General features: G+C 35.8%; 1 protein-coding gene across 1 annotated transcript in view; it reads right to left on the bottom strand.

Moving 5' to 3' along the window:
- The window catches only part of WDFY3 (WD repeat and FYVE domain containing 3), a 173,107-nt gene that overhangs the window by 65,896 nt on the left and 90,017 nt on the right, over positions 1–17,194 (bottom strand). The window contains exons 30-34 of the mRNA XM_004681148.2: positions 15,481–15,716; positions 13,797–13,931; positions 11,569–11,748; positions 9,692–9,925; positions 1,875–1,974 (exon numbers count right to left, since the gene is read on the bottom strand). Coding sequence (XP_004681205.1) covers positions 1,875–1,974; positions 9,692–9,925; positions 11,569–11,748; positions 13,797–13,931; positions 15,481–15,716 — 885 coding nt within the window. The remainder of the gene's footprint in view (positions 1–1,874; positions 1,975–9,691; positions 9,926–11,568; positions 11,749–13,796; positions 13,932–15,480; positions 15,717–17,194) is intronic.

Here is a 17,194-nt window from a genome sequence, read left to right as displayed (position 1 = left end):
TATATATATATATATGCTAAGATCGATCTCAAATGGATTTAACACCATGCTTTGACACATTAAAGCAGGCAGATTTCTTGACAAACTTACTCTGCAATAAAATGATTACTTAATAAACGATAATTTAATGATTATCACCAGGAACTCAAGTAGCAAATACACTAAATGAATCTTTTTTGTTTAAATTCTATCTTTGCTTTACATACAAATGTTAATTCCACTGTAGGTATTGTTTCATATATTTATAATTTATTTATTTATTTTAAAATATTTATTTATGCATACAGAACAGGGTGCAAGCCAGAGGTGTAGGGGCAGTGATAGGATTCACCAGAGACAGAGTGGATTACAGAACAGGCAGATCAACGCAGTACACTGCTGAGGGGAACAGTGGGAGAGACAGGAGAGGTCTGCCACCAATGTGGGTCAACCCCTGGCCAGACACTGAACTCATGCTGCAGTGGTTAAGGCTAGCTTCAGGGTGCTGCTCTTTAACCCAATGCACCGCCAGGGAGGTCCCATTTTAATAATTTATAATATAAACTCACAGATGAAATATCTATTGATGCTTTCAATTTACATCCTGTGAATTACACTAAAGATTAACAAGCCTATGACCGAATAGTTTTATTCATTGATACTCAACAGATACATATAAATATTTGTGGCCAATGCAAGAATATTTATAGCAGCTTTATCTAATTTTAACTTTTTATTTATTATTAATAAATTTCTCAGCTGTTCAAGTCTATATAATTTGGGGCCATGTTTACATTCTCCACATGTGCGCAAGCCTCTCTTACCCTCCATCACACTGCCCGAGCCAACGGTCTAGTCCCTCGCTTTCCCTGTCCCTGTCTCCCTCCCCTCTCCATTCCCACTAGTAACCAGCAACTTTTTCACTAAGATTGTTTTTGAGTTACTTTGTCAGTTATGTTTTTGTTATTTATACTTTGTAGATAAGTAAAATAATCTGGTATCTGTCTTTCCTTTTCTGACTTATTTCATTTAGCACAGTCACCTCAGAGTTCATCAATTTTGTCCCAAAAGGCACTATTTCATCTTTTTTGATAGCTGAGTAGTAGTCCACTGAGCATATATTTCATAATTTCCTTATCCAACATCTGTCATTGGGCTTTTAGGTTGGTTCCATGACTTGGCAATTGTGGAAAATGCTAGCAATTCTAAAATTTTTCATGCTACCAAATACCCATCAATAGCAAAATGGATAGATTTACATATGATGGACTATTATGTATTAACAAAAATAAATGGAATCCTATTACATGTAAAAAATGACTAATTATATAAGAAGCTACACTAAAAGGCATACTGTATTCATTCCATTTACAGAAAGTTCAAAAGCAGGCAAAGTGAGCCCATTGTTTTAGAAATTAGGAGAGGGACTGAGTGAGTGGTAACTTGGTCAAGGAAGGAGGGGAGTTTCTTGGGGTGCTGATAACACATTTCAACCTGAGGTGACTTATACAGGCCTATCATCTGGATAGTAATTCATGGATCTACATTTATAATTTATCTTAAAGCATGTTACGATGACTAAGTTAATTTGAAGAAGTATTAAATACTTATAAAAGTGCAACCTGTTCATGTAAATGATTTTAACACATTTTCCTCTTTCGTTGTCCTCTTTTTGCTACCCCGAATGTACAGAGATGAACAAGCAAAAGAACTTGCTGATTCTTTACCCCAGATTCAATGGAGAGAGTCAGATGAGCTTTTTCCTCAGTACAGAAAATCACCAATAAGAGAGGAAAATGCACAGGGATGTGGGAAGAGATAGTTAAAAAGGATATATGCTGGAGTTTAGTGAGAGACAGAATGACAGGTACAAAGTGAAAATAAAACAGTATTACCTAGTAACACATCAGCTGCAAGCAAATGGTCCATCACACTGTCCAAAATGTAAGTTTGAAATTCTTTTTGCTGAGTTCTTGTAGATCTTTCAGGGGAAGCCTAATCAATAAAATTTATAATTAGAAACAGGACTGACCAAGCAAAGAGAAGGACTCCTAGAGAACATTATCGTATAGTTACACAATAAAAACCTTACAAGTAAATAATATCACTTGTGAAATGGTAAATATGCTGACAGTTTTTCACTTGCTTTTTTGACCACAGAATTCAAAACTGATACAAGAATGAAACATCATTCTCATTTGAACCCATTCTTCTTGAAACAGTATTTTATATATCTTAAGCACTTAATACCTGATGATTTATTATTATACCTCATTTTTAAGAGATCTAACAGTTTATAATGAGACATACATTACAAAACCAATGAAACAAAGACAAAACTTCAGTAGAAGTTTAGAAGTTTTGTCAGTGGGGGAGAGAATATTTACATCAAAAAATTAAACAAGCATGCAATTTAGCTGAGTTTCCTAGACACCAAGAAGAAAACAAACAAACAAACAAAAGACAATATGGTTCACAAAGTGTTTTATTCCCTATAAAAGGAAGCACGCTAGATAGTCAAAAAGGATGCTTTTTCCTAAAGTTGTTTTGAGAAGAATGTTCTCTGTGCATTTTTTTGAGGACAAAGAACAACACTCTAAGATTGTTCTTGGTAACAGTTTTTGTACAGTAGAGAGCTCATTTTAATAATTATCTTGATAAAAAGCTTAGGGCACAAGCTATAATCCTCTGATGGTATTTCTGTTGGTAGTTAGAGTGATTAATTCAGGTACATCACTGAGAGGCAACAAAGTGGTCAGACCACAGGGACAACAGGCAGGAAGGAGCCTGTCTGCATCCTTCTCACATGCCAGGTTTACCCAGCTTTTCTTTCAAGCAAAGATTTGTATGTTTTAGATGAAGGCATTGTACCAATGCTTTGCAAGTGAAATAAAATAATTTATTTCTTTTTGCAATAGAGAAAGCCAGGCCACATTTATGACCATGAGACAAAAGTGTGCTTTAGAACAGTTATGCTTCATGCATTTAAAATAAAAAAAAAATACTATAAAAATAACTAATGTTTCTATTCTGATTTTCTAAGTGGTATTGATAAAGATTTTAAAGGAGAGCTCAAATCTGAATTCTATATTCAGTTTAAATATATTATTTCAATGGTTTGAAAACCAATAGCTAAGGCAAAGGGTATGAAAATGAACAAGTCCTGTTTTTCTGATAAGGCATTTATTTTCTTTTAAAATGACAAAATATGGGTCTTAGCAGTTAAAGAATATAAGTATTTAGGAATTTAGTTTGGATAACTAAACAGTTGGATAACTTGGGGAAAAGTGGGGGAAATGCTATGTCTTTTTAGTCTCAATAGTCTGCGGAGTTGATCAATTTATAGGACGGTAAGTAGGAGGGAAACAAAGGCCTGCCTGCTTGCTCATGGTGACATACTGACATCCTCACACCTGACAACCAAAAGAAAGTGAGAATTTTTTAAGTCATAGGCAGCAGGCTGAGAGGTGTATAAGAATCACCTTGCAATTAAACCAGAGACACTTTTATCTAACACCTTGTGTGATCAAAATTAAGGACTGAGGTTTTACACAGACAGGAAGACTTAAACACCCCTGAAGACAACAGTACTCATTCAGGATCATAATCAATTCAAGGTAATTAATAGAATAAGTAATAAAAAGTAGGGCCTATCAGATGTTGTGAGGCAACAGAATACAGAAAAATAACTATCAGATGACAATATTTATAGTCACCATTAAAAAATTAATTTCTACTTCATAAGGATTTATGAGTAGCTCAGACACAAATAGGCACTCCTCTGATTCCTCTTATTGACATTCTTATATGAATGATCATGACCCAGCATTTATACTTGTCATTGCTGAGATTAAATATTCTTGTTGAGATTGATAGTCTAACTTTTAACAGAGTAGGATTTTATCAGTGCATACAAGGTTGTCTAAGGTATTTTTCTTTAAACAATCCATTGAAAACTCTTATGTAACAGATACAAGCTTAGTTTTATGTGCATTATCTCATTTAATGTCTTTGTGGATTCATCTCCAAAACTACAGTTGTAAACAAATGAGAAAATAAACAAATTGCAATACATCAAACTAAAAACTTCTCATACTGAAGGAAATTCAGTAAAGCAAAAAGACACCCTACTGAATGGGTACACCTGACAAGAGCCTGATACCCCAGGTCTAGAAAGAACTCATACAACTCAACAAAGAGAAAACAAACAACCCAATTGAAAGAATGGACAGAAGAGCTAAACAGACACGTCTCCAAAGAAAATATACATATAGCCAACAGGCACATTAAGAAAACGCTCATCATCCTTTACATTAGGGTAGTGAGATACCACTTCACATGTGTAAGATACTATCAAACAGATACTATCATCTTCTATTCATTTAACCTGAAGTAGCATTGTGTTTATAACACTGTCTATGATTGAGAGGTACAGAATCACACCCCTTCAGATTTATGTTTCCACATTTTTTCATGTCTACTAGAGCACCCTCTACACTTTACCAAACTCCCTGTCTGGTAGCCTCAATTCTGCAGTAATATTTCTAGAATTTTGTTTTTATTAGTTCGGTTTTATCTGACCCTTTGTTTTTGACTCTCCATATTCCACACATAAGTAAAACCATTTGGTATTTGTCTTTCTCCTTCTGAGTTGCTTAGTCTAATCCCCTCTAGTGCCATCCATGTTGTTGCAAATGGCAAAAGTTCATCTTTTTATATCACTGAGTAGTATTCCACTCTGTATCTATACCATAGCTTCTAAATCTACTCATCGGTCTTTAGGTTGGTTGTTTCCACAACTTAGCTATTGTAAATAGTGCTGTAATAAATATAGTAGTGAATATACCCCTTCAAATGGGCACTTTTCCATCCTTTGAATAGATAACTAAGAGGAGGAGAGCTGGGTCATATGGCAGATGCTCATTTAATCTTCTGTGAAACCTCCATACAGTTTTCTACAGGAGCTAGCCCAGTCTACATTCCTATTAACAGTGTCAGGGAGTTTCTTTATGCCACATCCTCACCAACACTTGTTTCTGATCTTTTTGATGTGGGATATTCTCACATGTGAGATGGTTATCTCACCACATGTGGATATGATTTGCATATCCCATGATGAGTTAGTCATGATGAGCATTTTTTCCATGAGCCTGTTGGCCATCTGTATTTACTCTTTGGAGACGTGTCTATTTAGCTCTTCCGTCCATTCTTTCAATCGCATTATTTTCTTTTTGTTGAACTGTATGAGTTCCTGCTAGATCTGGGGTATCAGTCTCTTGTCATGTGTATGTTGTGTAAATAGTTTCCCTATTCAGTAGGGTGTCTTTTTGCTTTATTGCGTTTCCTTCAGTATGAGAAGTATTTTTTTGTTTTATGTCGTCCAATTGTTTATTTTCTCATTTGTTTACAACTCTTACTTTGTAGAGGAATCCACAAAAACATCAGTGTTATGAAAACTTGCCTGTTTTCAGTAAGTGAGCTTGTGAGCACTGGCATCAAAGAAATTATGGTTTGAATTTTACTTGTGACTTAACTTTTTGAAGCCTCAAAAACCTTCATTTTGGCATCTAAACATACTCTCCCCTAGTTCTGCTGAAATCTTCACATCCAAGTTCAAATATACAAGAGCAAGTCTGCAGAACTTGGACACTATTCTTTTAGATAAACTTGGTTTACCCACCACACAGCTAGGATGAGTTCAGGCCAGAACAAAGTTGTACTCTGTCTGATGCACCCTGGCTCTGGCTGCCACATCTATCTTACTGGTGAAAACAGTGAAGCCAATCAACATCAACTCAGAGTCCCACCTTCCTTTGCAAGGTCTGTGGACACCAGATCAAATAGCCATGTCACAGGTCAGAGACCCTCAGGTATCTATTCTCCAAGGTGAGAGCATTGTGCTTCTGTGAAGTAGCGCTTTGGTATTTTGCTGTTTCTACAGTGAGTGCAAACCTTTAAAAAAGAGGATTTTGGGTTTCTATTTTGACTACAGTACTCTTCAACTGATTTCTGTTAAGTTAGAACCTTTGCTCATTTTGCCACAATCTTTTGGTCTGTTTATTTCCCTGCACTCAGTGAGGGTGGGTTTCAGTCTGATGTGAATGGGGAGGCCTTTAAGAAGATGGTTAGAAAAACAGAAGGAACTCAGACTACAGACCAATTGCTCATGGTATCAAAGAAGAAACACACACTGAGTCGCCTTAGTTTCATTATCTTTCCTTTTTGGTATATATAAATGTGATGTGATTTGTTCTCATGCAATTTCTTTCCACTGTCATAGAGTCTTCATTGGGCCCAGTAAAGAGCCTGGTGGTGACAGCAGAGAACACTGATGAATGGGAAAAGTCACTTGCCACATTGCATAGGCCCACTCAGATATATAATTTTTGGTTATGTCTTCTGAAACAGGCACTGTGCTCTAAATCTTACATGTACATTCTTATTTAATTCTCCAGATAATCCTCAGAGACAGATTTCATTTTTATACTCATTATAATGAGGGGTAAAAGCTGTAAAGAGTAAAGAGAACTGAGGTAGGCCAAGATCCCACAGATAAAACCAGCACCATTTCATTCCTCAAAAAAGTTTTTGTGGGTGATTTATACATATATATGTATATATATTTAACTCTCCACAATATGATGCTTAAATCATAAACAACAGGGTCAGAATTCACAGAAGGATTTCTCAATTTTAAACCCATGTTCTTTCTGTTAAAAACACACTGTCACCTTATATGAATAGATTTAGTGATGTATAGTGATGTATATATAAGCCAATCCAGCCAATCCATATGAATCAATATGAATGGGAATCTTTTACTTTTATTGATACCCAATAAAGTTAACTTCACATTCTTCTGTGGATATAATCAAATAAGGAAGTGGATATTCTTATGATGAAATTCCTACAATCATAGACTGAAAATGGTCTGATTTGAGTTCATCTGACTGAAAATCAGTTGGTTCAAGCACCTTCCCCCATGTACTTAAATTAACATCTAGAGTAATTTTCTTCTTGAGTTTCTTCAACAATAAAGACTTAATAATATCATTCAAAATCACATGCTTCTAATTTATTATTTTATACCACAGGAAAACATGGAGTACAACAGAATTCCCACTAATATATTTTTTGGATGTGTATTAGGCCTAAAGTTTCTCAAATAATTAATTTTTAAGTGCAAATCTGTGTCTATCATTAGGTGATATCATATCTTCGTATGTGGGAAAAATAAAGGATGCAGTTATAGTTAAATGATTCAAAAATCATACCAAGGCACTGTCCTAGTTTTGTTTGAAAAAAGGACATAAAAATTGATCCCTCACTACATGAAATTTATATATTTTTTAATTTTTAAGGTTTAATTTTAAGGTTTCAATCTTGACATTTCTTTCTTCTCTCTGAGAGATAATCCTATTACATACTAGTCACACACAATTTCCCTGTAAGGCTAACTAGTGTATACAATGATGAAAACATTTCCTCCATGCTAATACATGTTTTATCAAACGGTTTCTACTAAAAACAAATATCAAAACACAAAAAAAGGATAATAATGTAATTTATCTACGGTCAGTAATGGCTTCCATAAGACTGAAAATGCTATTACTGGATACACTTACCCATATCCTCCATTATTTTATTTATTTGGCTCAATTCCACTTTTGTTAATAAACTGCCATTAATTCTGATATTACCAATTCATTTTGTTTCTTGTGCTTCAAATTCTTACCCAATGCACTAAGATACTGGCCATCTTTCTTCTTATTTTAAAAGTTCCCAAGGAAGACAGCCTCTACAAGACAACTTTTAAATTCTACCATGTGGGGATTCTTGATGAAAAGAATTACTTCTCTGCTGATCTAAATTAAACTGCCAATTTCTTTTAAATGACCAAAGTGAGATACTTCACATAAGTAATAAAACATCTGATATGGCTTTAAAGTTAAAAGCTAACCAAATGATGATGATGGGAGGCCCATGGGGATTACAACTGAGATAGAAAAAGGCACAAAATGATGTAAAAATAAACTTAAAAAAAAAAAAAAGCTAACCAAATTAGCCACTAGAGGGAGTACAAGAGGTGCATTTCGGTGGCCAAGTTGCTGACAGTATGTAAGAAATTCTTCAGTGAAAACAAGAAGTCAGACATCTGCACAGATTGATTCTATAAAATAATAAAACGTATTATTTTCAGAGTCCCGGAATGCACTGCTTGACTCTATTTAAAAGATTAGCCAAAATAATATGAATGTATAGGCAATTAATTTATATTAAATTCCTTTTCTGTGACCTTATCTTTCCAAGATTTTTCTAAGTGAACATTTGGTTTTCAGGGTGGCAAATTTCTAGAGCCCAAAGCGTGGCCACTTAATACTCATTTTCCGTTGCATCAGCTGATTCCTGTCACTTAGCAGAAGAATAGGCAACTATAAAGTCTAAATGTTGTGTCCTCTCAGAATTCATGTTGAAGCCTTAACTATCAATATGATGGTAGTAAGAGGTGGAGCCCTTAGGAGGTAATTAGGCTTAGATGAGGTCATGAGGGTGGCACGACCCTGGTGGCTCAGTGTGCTTACAGAAGACGAAACACCAGTGTTCTCTCTGCCATGGAAGGATACCGCAAGAAGGCAGTCACCTGCAAACCAGGAAGAGGCCCTTACCCAGGAATCTGGCACCCTGATGTCAGACTTCATAACCTCCCAAAATCACAAGAAATAAGTCTATCATTTAAGCTGCCCAGTCTATGGCAGCTTGTTATAGCAACCTGAGTTAAAATAACAAGCTACTGGGCCCTCCCTGGTGGCACAGTGGGTTAGAGCACTGCACTGAGAAGCTTAAGCCACTTCTGCATGAGTTCGATTCCCGCCTGCCCTGGAGGTTACCCACATGGCGTGGTAGACCTCTCCTGACCCGCCCACTGCTCCCCTCAGCAGTGTACTTCGTCCATCTGCCTGTTCTGCACCCCACTCTGTCCCTGGTGAATCCTTTCACCCTCCACATCTCTGGCCTGTACCCCAGTTCTATATGAATAAATAAATCTTTAAAAAAAAAAATAACAAGCTACTTAGGAGTAGGTTCAATAAGAGAATACTGAACTCTGAACTGTGCAACACATTACCTTAATCAAAAAGGACTAGCAGCAAAAATTACTATCAGTGCATCACTCTAAGTGTGTAAGGAAGGACTTGGTACATGAAGTCTTATGGACCAAATGCAGCCATGGTTTAGGTCTCTTTAAATTCTTCTGCTAGGGATCCAACTTCATATATATATATATATATATATATATATATATATATATATATATATATATTTTTGGTAGATAAACTTTTATTGAAATACAGCTATCCTCCCTCATCCATGGATATCTTGTTTATGGCTGCTTTCTAGCTGAAATGGCATAGTTGAGTGGTCAGGACTGAAAAGATTACAACTTTTACTATTTTGTCCCTACAGAAACAATGTGTCAATTTTTGGTCTAAGAAGGATGGTGAAGGATTGAATTAGGACACGCTTGTGTGAGTGAAAAAGAAGAGAAACAGACTGGTAGGGTCTACTGCACATCTGAGTTAAAAATATTCTGACCACTGATATAACAAAAGAATCAGACATCAAGACAGTATCTGGCATGTAATCTGTGTGATTGTTAATGTGATAATTATAAAAACAATGGAAAAGGAGAGAGAAATGTATTTCTTGTCTTTACCTCCAACAAAAGGTCAATCAGTGGAGTCTGTTTGCTGGCAGGAGTAAGACAGAGGTTGTCTATTATTAGGACCCGCATGAAATCAAAAACAAACTTCTTAGCTGGGTGATTGGTCAGGTAAGTCTTTGTGCCCACATTGCAGTACTCTGACTGGCTTCTGTTCATCCCCGTGTCTGCTGCAAAGGCTTTAAATTCTTCTGCTGGGGATCCAACTTCATCATCAAGATCAGTCACCTAGAAAAGTCAATGGGAAGACAGGCTAGTCACATTTCATTTGTTTGGTAGTTTTTGCTTCTTTGTTTCCAAAAGTCCAATAGGTAGCTGCAACAATGTTTTCTCAAAGCATTTACTTCTTGTTAAACCACTTGCCACATTACTTTACTTCACTTTTCTTGACCTTCACTTTTAAGGTAGTAACTGGGCAACAAAGGTCATAGTTATAATAGTAAAGTACTGACTGACTGGCCACTGATAGTAAGTCTGTTTTATTTTGAGAATAAGTGCTTTAAAAATAAATAAACAAATAAAATAAGAATGTTTTTCTATGTATATTTGAAATGATGCCTAATGAGAAGTCAAATGTCAAGATTCCGGGTAAAGATCTGCCAACCTAGTAGTAGCACCTAAAGGCTGATCCTTTTTTTGCAGGACCAAAAAAAAACAAAAAAACAAAAAAACAAAACACCCACACACACAAATAAATAAGCATAAATCCAACAAACAAGTGCCAAATTAAGCCAATACAGAAAATGGATTAAAAGATAGAGTATAAGGTGCTGACAATGAAAAGACATTGAGTTATCAATGCAGTGAAGGTCAATTTTTACCAAAAATAAGGATGTATGAATTGTTGGCAAGCCAGGGTGCCAAGTCATGGACTGCACTTGTCTTCCTCCTAAAAATCTATACGATTTTAGAATGAATAATTCATCTTTACTCATGAAGGAAGGGGAGTATGAAAAAGTTAGTTTATTCTAGGTCTCACGGTGAGGGGTAGCAATAAGAAGAAATATCATAAATTCTGAAGTACAAAGAACCATTTTTTTCTGGTTTCCTTTGCAGTAAAAAAGGAAATATCTATGCCACACATGAGTACAACCTAATAACTCTCTATTGAATTAGTATAAAATATAAAAAATACAAGTTTAATAAGAGTTGAACAGAGAGGATAAGTATGTATTTCTTTTTTTGATAGACAAGCAACCCTGTAAATAATTTGTAAAGACTAAATCCAGAAATATCTAATTCCTGAGATGAAAGTAGAAATAAATTTCTACAGTTTTAGGAAGAACATTCTACAGTTACATAGCTATCATTACCTAGTTTTTTTGTTTATTTTAACATTTTATTTTATTTTTGCACAGAAGAACTGGGGTATAGGCCAGAGGTTGGGGAGGATTCACCAGTTATAACAAAACAGAATGACTGAAATACACTGCTGAGGGGAGCAGCAGGCAAGACAGGAGAGGTCTGCTGTGCCCTGTGGGTCACCTCTCTGGCAGGGATAGAACTCAGGCCACTGAGGTAGGCAGCACTAAAAGTAAGCCCCTAGGCCACCAGGTAGCACTAAAGGTAAACCCCTAGGCCACCAGGAAGGACCCTTAAAAAAAGATCAACAACTACCTGGAGAGGGAACTTACCGTATCAAGGGACTTACAAGAAAATGGTAAATGGAAAGAAGGAAATTGCATTCACTGCTATTTGTGGGGAAAGCAAGAGGAGTAAGGGGATTTGAATGCCAGATAATGATGTGGTGGAACAGAAAGCTATGAAACTGTAAAGTTGGTCAGAAGCTTAGAAAATTAGTCCAAAAAAAAAAAGTGCTATTCATTGGAGCAGACTGATACAGAACTGACGTTTTCCTCCCCACTACCTACCATTTCTGAGTAAGGGCGAATGTTGAAGGGGAAGACAGTTGCTGCTAAAGCACAAAGGAAATCAGGGCTCATCCACATGCAGGCCAGGTCTGGAACATTGTGATACAAGTATCGGAAGAACTGCATCAGGGTCACAGGATATTCTCTGAGCCAAGATCCCTCCTCCTCTGACTGCCAAGGCTGCATGGGCACAAGAAAAGAAAAAACATGGTAGAGAAACTGACTATGCTGAAAATAACTTAAAAAAAAAACAAACAACAACTATTGCTCATTACTCTACTGGAACTGTGTATGTGATGGCCTGGACATGCTTTAAAAATCACACACAAACACACATAGGCAAACAAACCTTGAAGTAGATTAAAAAGAACAATTGCCCGAGAAACTAGGGGGATGTTTGCTTATGGAGTACTCATAGCGCAGTTACCGGGGCCAGTGGTTCTGATTACTCATCGTTACCAACACGAGTACAGTTGGTGCCAACAGTAGCTGTGTTACCATCGAATCTGCCCCATCCATCATATTTGGGTGGGAGTTAAACAACAGGAAAGTTACTTCACCTTTCTGAGTCTCACGCTGTCATATATAAAATGATGAGAATAATGCTCTTATTCATTATGCAATGGAGACACTGTGATTTATAATACTAATACATATATATTTAGTTTTTCACCTATTTCTGGCATTCGCCTTTTTGTATTTTCCTACATAAGAGCCACAATCACCATGGGGAATGTGACAATGAGGTGACTTTCGGAAAGCCTTGGATGGAGGCTTGCTAGGGGAGCCAGCCGTGGGACTTGGGAATTGGAACTTAGCCAGAGAGGAGAGGGATGAGAGATGAATTTAATCACCAGTGGGCAATAAGTTGATAATGTGATGTAGCCGTCATGAAGAGCGAAAAGCAAGGGCATGAAGGACTTCTGGGTTGGGGAACACAGGGAAGTAAGAGAGAGGCAGAGATGCGTCACACCCTTCTGCAGGCCTTATCCTATGCTTCTCTTCCTCCTGGCTCTTCTGGAGTTCTATCTTTTACAATAAGTTAGTAATTAGTAACTAAAATGTTTTCTTGAGTTTTCAGAACATCCACTTGATAGAGTGGGTCAAAAGCAAAGAAAACAACTTGCAGTTGTGACTGGTGTTTCAGTGAATGTGTCATCTTGTGAGACTGAGGCCTCCACTTGTAAGCATGGGATTATCTCCAGGGAGACAGTGTCAGAATGACCTGAGCTGTGGAGCAGTCAGCTCAAGAGGCAACCCCACACTGTGGTGACTGGAAGTTTCAGAAGTGGAGTAGTGCTGTACTGCCATACTGAGAGCAGAGGGGAGTGTGTTTTTTCTTAACAGCAATAACAATGATGACTACCAAAAAAAAAAAAAAACAACCAAAAATATATTTGAACAATGCTTATCTTTTGATACTTTTTTATAAAATAATATTTTTTCACTTAATTTCTTTTGATTTGATTTCAATGGGAACCAAAAGAACAATTCTGAAGTATTACATTTAAAGGTAATGCTCTTTTCCTTAGGTGGCATAAGAGTAATTTTGACTGAAATTAGACTTGTCAGATACCTGTAACACAAGTGTGTAGTTAATAATTCTTACAATGTGCACCTATATTTTGTAAATGAAATAAGTTGTTACAGTATTCCTGTAAGATATTCATGTTGTTGTTACTCTATTTTCTAATTAGAAATAATTTAAATAGAAAACACAAAAACAATACCTGCTTTGATTTCTGACCTCTAAGTGAAATTTTTGAAAGTTCAAAGAATATGTTATTGTAATGTCATATATGTTCTCTATATAGTCATTTATACATGTAGGCATTGCAATACATAACTCATAATACTAGTCAGATTTGTTAACATTTATGAATACCATATGCTGTATACTATAGCCTATATACCAGGCCCTCTTGTCTTTATACTAACCCATTAAATACTCATAACCCCCCTAAAAATATAATTATTTTACATGGGGAAGATGAGACTCACAGAGGCTAGTCTGTCTCAGCACCAGAGATGGAACCTGAACTCAAGAAGGCAACAGACACCATGGTCTTAACAACTGTACCACATCACATTAAAGACAGCAAAATAGAGAGTGTGAGATTCCAGAGACCACAAAGCAAATAAATAGTTACATTATCAAAAGATACCAGTACTTATTTTTTTAAACAAATGTACAGACAAGAGGCTCCACCAGCACCTCAGTAACTTACTGAATTCAGCATGCTGCGGAGCATTCCCAGCAATAAAAAAGCAGCTTCTGTACACACATTATGGATAGAAGAGACCACCGTTCCACTGGAAGCTGGAACACCGAAGATAAATGTCCAAATGGAATCTAAGTCAAACTGTAAAGGTGAAAGTGAATAAAGGTTAGACACTGTTACTTCTTTTAGCGGAGACCCTTGTAACTTTCTAATATTCTAAAATGTCTTGGAAGTAAGTTTTTTTCCAATGAGCAATGGTGAAAGCAATGAGAACCAGTATTCCCATGTCCTGTATTTAAAATTGCATTTTCACATTACAAGGAAAAGCTAAGTACTGTGCATCATCCTTCCTTAGGCACCTATGTTAAAAATTTTGTTTCCTGCTTTTTTTCTCTAGTGAAAATAAAAATAGAATCCTATTAAGTTGCCAGTAAAGAAAATGACAAAATGAACTATTTTAGGGAGGATCTTTTATTTTCCCTCTCAGCAATATTCTAATTCATTTTAGATTACATGCAGATAAGATTTGACAAAATAAAAGTCAGTTGGAGATTTATTCATAGCAGTTTTATATAATACTTTATGAATCTGGTGTCATGAGTATTTTGGAAAATTATATAACCAACCAAAGTCTGCTAAGCTTGATTTTTTTTCATCCCGATTCAATGTAAGGCTATAGACTCTGTGTTTTCATTTACAAGCCTTAGCTAATTACTAGAGTTTATTTGATTAGAATCTGTTATCAACAGCAGAAGTATACTTGAATTTAAAAGTGCAAAGACATACATAGATATAAATACCCACAGTATTTACTAGTTACAAAACTAATCAAATCTTGCTGATTTCTAATAAAGATATTATCTATTAAGGAATTTTTCAAATTTTCTAATTTGGAACAGTACCAAGAATTTTGTCCCACCATGCAATTAATTCATGGTTGGGATTCAGCATATATTAACTTCACTTTGGCTTACTGATTATCATGAATTAAAGGTACATCAGAAACAGCCATATAAGGACATTCTGACTCTTCTTTGTCCTCCCGAAAGCAGGAAATAAATTTATTCCCTGGTAAGGGAATTTGGAACCATGACAACTGTGTAAACAAACCATGTTACTACTTTTTGTCACCCAAACCCCTACTCTAATCAGTTCACAAATGTACTGTTTCTTCACCCAAAAAGCATAAAAACTGGTTACTCTGAGTTTCATGTCTTTACAGGAATTCCATAACTATATGTATAATTAAATTTGTTTTTCTCCTGTTAATCTGCTTTTATTATGCAAGGAAAGGGATGGGTTTCAGTGAACATCCTAGAAGGGTAGAAAGAACATTACTGATCTTTTCCTTCAATAGTACAATATACAATGATCCCATTTCCTCCCTTTTTAAATGTGTACAAAATTATATTTCAACAAAAAAGTCACCTAAGTGAGGAGAATTCTTCCATTAAAATATAACCCAAAGTTTATATTCATATATAAGTAACTGTACAGAACAATGGGCTACATAGGGACAAAGAACTCCTTTTCAGAAATTTTTTCTATGGTATTTTCACTACCCCTGATCAAAAAGTAAATGTGAGGAGGAATTGGAAGCAGTTGGTTCATTTATCACGATTGACCCATTTCATGACCCTGTAGTGAAATTTTGCACATATAATTACACACCTTACTAGATAATTCCTACCTGGCAACCCTGCTTACATCGGCTGCTGATGACAGGCACACTGACCTGCAGGTTCTCAGGCAGCTCACTAACTGGCTGCTGCAGAAACAATGCCATAAGGAGGAAATAGAGGGCAGGGACATTAGTGTGTTTAGGAAGAAATGACTGAAGAACTGGAAAACCAGGAAAATGACAGGCATCCCGGTTAATCTCTCTGACTGTCGATCTCCCTCCAGCACTCCTGCCCACATTGAATCCTAAGAAAACAATAAGTACAAAATTAATAACTGATATCCGCACTGCATTGATAATGAAGCAGTAATTCAGTATATGTGGCATTTCCATCTAGAACATTCCAATTACTATAGGCAGTTAACCATTCAATGTTTGAATTCCTTTTTCACTCATTAGTTTAAGATTGCTGACTATTAGGATATAGGTCTTTAATACATAGCGGGGACAATAAAACACAAGGGGAAACTGTCCTCATGAAAAGAATGACCTAGGAAAGGCTCTACAATTTTTGCTTGTATTTCCCTTGATAGAAACTAAGCCTCAAATCAATCAACATTTTAGATGGCACAAATATGTACTTTAAAATATAATTATTATAACAGACAATGTATCATATGTCTTGGAAGTCATCATACAATGGCAATTTACCTTAAGTTATCTAGGGATTAGAGACAAGATCAAATCAATGAGCAAAACAATCTTTCCTCATGTGACATGTTAATGCTCTGGGAAGGTGCCTGACAGTGGGAAGCAAATCCCAGCTGCTGTGACTGTGGGTCTCCACAGGCCTGAGCAGGCACAAGAAACATAGCTCTTCCAAGAGATGGTCACAGCTGCTAGCACAGTCTCTGGTATCAGTCTTTCTATCAATGTTTCTTCCTCTGTTACATAACTAATTTCAGGATACAGTTTATTTATTTTACTATCCCAAACTTAGCACAGTGCTCAGCATGAAATGAAAATGGTACAGTTTCAAAGGAAAACTTTTGTAAATAGCAAGAAGTAAGATCTTTACTCTGAAGCAGTTTTTATTTTAAATGATTATCAATGTTACTTCCTTCTATTTTCCTGGGATGAAGTAAGCATGTAAATAAGAATTCTATGTTTAGGTTGTTTTTTAAATATTTCATCCTACCCAAACGATCAGTGATGTGAATTGACCTTCTAAAGTATGTTCTTCTACTTAACAAAAATTGCATAGCCACTTCCATGTATCACTGAGTTTCTCAAACACAATGACATGTGCAACAGAAATTATCACCATCTTTTCTGCAACACAGAAAATATACCATTTGTTTAAAGTCATAAAGCTGATGATTGGAACACTTAGTACAACTTCTGTTTCAGAAATTGCAGTTATGCAATCTCCCTTGGCCTTAGTAATGACATGGTCATACATCCAAAACAGTTGAGGTGATTTTCGTTTACAGTAAATACTGAATGAAATTATGAGTATAAAAAGTGTTGAGTTTAAGAAGTCAAGATATACAATTTCATATATTAAATAGGAAAATTTTTTTTTGACTAATCTATAGGTCCAAAATGAAACAAAAGTAATAGAATTCATTTTCCTCTCTGGAGATTTTACACTCTACTTTCCATATAAGTAATCTTATAGAGTATTGACTTAGTTATTAACCATTAAATACTAATTTAAATTCAAGTTACAGCTCGGAGGGTGGTATTTTTATACAGAAGATTAGACAAAATATAATGTGAA

The sequence above is a fragment of the Condylura cristata genome, unplaced genomic scaffold (assembly GCF_000260355.1).
Source record: "Condylura cristata isolate star-nosed mole 26May11 unplaced genomic scaffold, ConCri1.0 scaffold00012, whole genome shotgun sequence".
NCBI classification, from domain to species: Eukaryota; Metazoa; Chordata; class Mammalia; order Eulipotyphla; family Talpidae; genus Condylura; species Condylura cristata.
The sequence above is the reverse complement of the archived record's forward strand: the minus strand, read 5'-3'. Positions and strand labels throughout refer to the sequence as shown.